Source organism: Acanthisitta chloris, unplaced genomic scaffold (genome assembly GCF_000695815.1).
Source record: "Acanthisitta chloris isolate BGI_N310 unplaced genomic scaffold, ASM69581v1 scaffold7102, whole genome shotgun sequence".
Taxonomy (NCBI): domain Eukaryota; kingdom Metazoa; phylum Chordata; class Aves; order Passeriformes; family Acanthisittidae; genus Acanthisitta; species Acanthisitta chloris.
In genome coordinates, this window is record NW_008662115.1 from 1 (window position 1) to 4,333 (window position 4,333).

General features: G+C 50.9%; 1 protein-coding gene across 1 annotated transcript in view; it reads left to right on the top strand.

Moving 5' to 3' along the window:
- Positions 1 to 5: 5 nt before the first annotated feature.
- The window catches only part of HPSE (heparanase), a gene marked incomplete at both ends in the record, with an annotated part of 8,098 nt that continues 3,770 nt past the window's right edge, over positions 6 to 4,333 (top strand). Inside the window, 3 exons of the mRNA XM_009070475.1 lie at positions 6 to 46; positions 2,016 to 2,180; positions 3,617 to 3,623. Coding sequence (XP_009068723.1) covers positions 6 to 46; positions 2,016 to 2,180; positions 3,617 to 3,623 — 213 coding nt within the window. The remainder of the gene's footprint in view (positions 47 to 2,015; positions 2,181 to 3,616; positions 3,624 to 4,333) is intronic.

A 4,333-nucleotide genomic window follows, 5' to 3' on the forward strand; every position in this document is an offset into this window, starting at 1 on the left:
TGGACGCCAGCCTGGCCCGCGACACGCGCTATGTCGCCTTGCTCAGGTGAGCCCGCTCTGCCCTGGATAAAGGAAGAAGGGTGCGGGGAACGGGGGACACGGCAGAGGTGTCCCCGGTGGTGGTACCCAGCGGGCCGAGGGATGCGCGGCCGCGGGGATGGAGAGGAGCACGGACATCCCGAGGGGGAACGAGCAAAGCGCTGCGAGCGAGCTGGGGGAATGCTCCATCCCGGGAATTAGGGTCGGTGGGAGGCTGCTGGATCCATCTGCTTAGGGATGCACTGATTCCATCCTCCCCGGGGCAGCAGGATGCGATTCCCGCGGGTGAGAGCCGCGCAGGATCGCTCGTGCTCCGGGATGCGCTGGGGGATCCAGGGAGAGGCAGCTCGGGATAAACGTGGGAGAGGAGCTGCTTTGAGAGGAAGAAACTTATGGAATTGGAGCTGTTTGGCCTCGAGAAATGGAGGCTCAAAGGAGACCTTAGCCCTCTCTACAATATCCTAAGAGGAGGTCGTAGCCAGGTGAGGATCAGGAGGAGAGGGAACAGCCTCAAGTTGCACCAGGGGAGGTTTAGATTGGATAGCAAGAAAGATTTCTTCATGGACAGCGTGGTCAGGCATTGGAACAGACTGCCCAGGGAAGTGGTGGGATCACCATCCCTACAAGGGTTCAAAACACATGCGGATGTGGCACTCAGGGCTGTGTCTAGTGCTAGGTTAATGTTTGGATCTGATGATCCTGAAGTCTTTTCCAAGCTTCGTGGTTCTGTGATTCTACAGAGCAGTGGGGTTGTGTGTGGCAGGGCTGGGAGCTGCTGTACCTGCTGCTCCACAAGACAAGCATCATCAGAGCCCTCAGGCAGCTGTGCAGTCTTTTGTTAACATAAGTTCAAATCAATGCTGGGGAGGGTCTGTCACCATCAAAGCTCAACTGAGATCCTCAACGTGAAGTCTGTTTTTTCCCCTGGGTAACACTGAGCAGCTCTGGACTGCTGGTATGGTGTTCCCTGCCTGTTCTTTTGCCTCTGACCTCCTTCCTGCCTTTTCTTCCCTGCTTTTGCTCCTTTTTTTTTTTTTTAATGTTATTCCTTTTGAGCCTATCTTTTTGTTTGGAAGCTACCACAAACTTCCTTTTCCTCCACCTGATCTCATTTTTCATCCCCACAGCATTCCTCCTGATTTCCCACCACTTTCCTCTTTCCTTTCTCACTGAGGTGGGGAGAAAGGTGTCACCAGCTTTACTGAAAGATGTCACCAGCTTTACTGAGAGGTGCTCAGGTTCCCAACCTCCAGCCCCGACCACACACTTTGGGGTTCAGTCTGGGGCCATCCCTGCCACCAAGAGGAGAGGAAAGTACTCAGTGGCCTCTAATCTACCACTTGTTTGTCACCACTGAGCAGATAGTGCTCAGCATCCTCCAAGGCCTTGTGGTTTCCCACAGTGAAGTCTAAGTGTCAGTGCTGCACATCCTCCCTGGGGCATGCACAGCTCACAGAGACAGAGTTAGATTCTTTCATACATCTTTGCTAAAGCTAAGACCTGCCCCAGCATGGACTCTTTGTCCCTCTTGGGTATACAAGTGATTGCTTGGGCTGTGTGGATGGAAATTGGCACTGATGATGTAAAGTCAGTTTTCCATCCACCTTCTCATGGGACTGAGGTGTTAGTGGCTAAACAAAACCAAAAGATCTAGGGGAGAATGATGTTTAGGACAAAAAAATAAAATACCTGTTTTGAAGTATTGCCTTATCTTGCCCCCAGGATTTGACTCCCTGTGAACATGTTCTCTCAGGGATGTCTTCCCCTTGCTGCCTCATCATCAACACTCTCCTGCCTCACTTGGCCAGCAGTGCAGAGGGCTGGAATGCAGTTCCAGAGAGGCATCAGAGGTGCCCTGAGGTTACTGGGTAACCCCAGGTCACCTACTCCAGCACCCTCCAAGTCCTTACCTCCAGACCAAAGCCAAAGTTTGCATAAGTATAGTGATCTTCTGTTTCTCAACATTTCTTCCTCAGCAACCCCAAGCTGCGTGCCCTGGCCATGGCCCTGTCCCCAGGCTTCCTGAGGTTTGGTGGCACTGAGACAGATTTCCTTATCTTTGATCCCAACAAAGACTCAACCTCAGAAGAAAAATTCCTCTGGGAACTTCAGGCACAGCAAGGTAAAATGGGCATGGATGTGTTGGACTCCAAACCATCCCCAAAACTTCCCCATAGGAGGGAAAGATGCTGCAAGGGCACAGCAGCAGCCCTGGGGGATCCTCCACAGTGTGAGCATTGATCTCTGTGGAGAGGAAATCTCTGGACTTTCAGCATGATCCATGGGGAGAGCTGTGCCAGCTGTGGGAATGTGGGAGAGGATGTGGGGGATCTCATACCCACCCTGGCATCTGCTGAGACTCTCCCTGTGCTGTCCTTGCAGTAGTCTTGGGAGCTCCCCCATTGCCTGGGAGGTGGTCAAGGTCAGCTCAAACATTGTGGCTTCATTATGCAAATGAAGTAACGGGCAAAAGGAATAATCTGAGGAGAACATGAAGGTGTTTAAGACTTGTCTGGAGGCACTGGAGGATCTGGTTTAGAGTTTAGTGGTTCCAGCAGTGGTAGGTTAAGGGTTGGACTTCATGATCTTAGAGGTGTCCTCCAGCCTTGATGACTCTATGATTCTATAATATGTCTTGGCCAAAGCCACTGAGCTAGGCTGGGGGTGCAGTCTTGCCCTCCTGTCCCTTTGACAGGGCAAGAGCAAACCCACTGGAACACTGTCAACTGCTCGAGCTTGGTGCTGGTATGTGAGATTTCCCACTGCGTGAAAGTCCATTTTCTCTTTAAACTTGGCAAAAGTGCATAAATCCTTCTGGAGGTGTTTCAGATGGAACATTCCCATCCCTTTCCATGATACACAGCACAGCAGTGCAGTTGTGTATTCCTGTATGACCAGTGATGCTCAGTTTTGACATCGAGTGGTACTTTGCTAAGTCACTCACTCTGCTAAGTGATACTCCTGACTCTGTGACTCTGGCTCGTGCCTTCCTTTGTGGTCATGGCTTGTTCCTGGTTTGCATGCTGAGAAAAAACATGAGCTTTGAGGAAAAAGTGTCTTATGACTCCTGCTGGTGTTGCTGCTGGAGCAGTCAGCACTTTGCCCTGCACAAGAAGTGCAGGAGGCATTGCCTGTATCTGCCCACAGCAAGATGAGCTGTGATCCCTGTGACACCACTGCATGTCAGCACAGCTTGGCAGTGGCACAGGCTGCCCAGGGAGGCTGTGGCTGCCCCAAGCCTGGCAGTGTTCACAGCCAGGTTGGATGAGCCTTGAGCAACCTGCTCTGGTGGGAGGTGTCCCTGCCCAGGGCAGGGGTTGGGGCTGGATCATCTCTGAGGTCTATTCCAACTCCTAAAATTCTATGATTCTTACCTGCTCCCCAGGCATGACAGCCCATGCTTTGTCAGCTGTGCTGGTTTGGGCTGGGATGGAGTTAATTTCTTCTCAGTAGCTGGCACAGAGCTGTGTTTGGATTCAGAAGGGGAATCATGTAGATAACACACTAATGTTTTGGTCTCTGCTTGGTTGTGTTTATCTTAAGGACATTTTCTTTCTTGTGGCTCATGCTCTGCCAGTGAGGAGGTACACAAAAGAAACTGGGAAGGAGTAGAGCTGGGACAGGTGACCTGAACTAGCAAAACACCATAGAATGCCATGCCCAGGATATAAACTGGGGAGGAATTCCCCAGGGGCCAGTCCAGGTTGGAGAACTGAGGCTGCATCTTTCCACGGATATTGAGCAACTGTATTGTGCATCACTGGTTTGGCTGGTTTTGGTTTATCTTTGCCTTTTTATTATGCATTAGTTTTTTGTCTCCTTTTGTTCTCAATTATTAAACTGCTCTTATCTCATCCTATAGATTTTACTTCTGTTTCTCCTCCCCATTGTACCAGGGTGAGGGAAGGAGGGAGAAGGGAGTGTGTGTGTGTGTGGGTCTTGGCTGCTGCCTGGGGTTAAACCACAACATCAGCTCACTGGAATGAGTGTTTCTGGCTGGTGCTCCAGCTCAGATAGTTTATTGGGGTTTGACTGCCACAATAGCAGCTTCAGAAGCACAGCTCAGTCTTCCTCCACCTCCCTATCTCCACCACTTGAAACTGGAAAATATAAACTTTATGCATCTCTTTTCCTATGTGGTTAATGCTGTGAGAATAGGGGGGTGTTTCCCAGAAGAGCACAACTGGCTCTCAACCTGGCACCAAGGAGCTGTGCTGCCTGCTGAGGGATGCAGGCTGGATCCTGGCTGTGAATATAAGGAGTTAATTCCCTTCCTCTGCCCTACAGAGGCTTT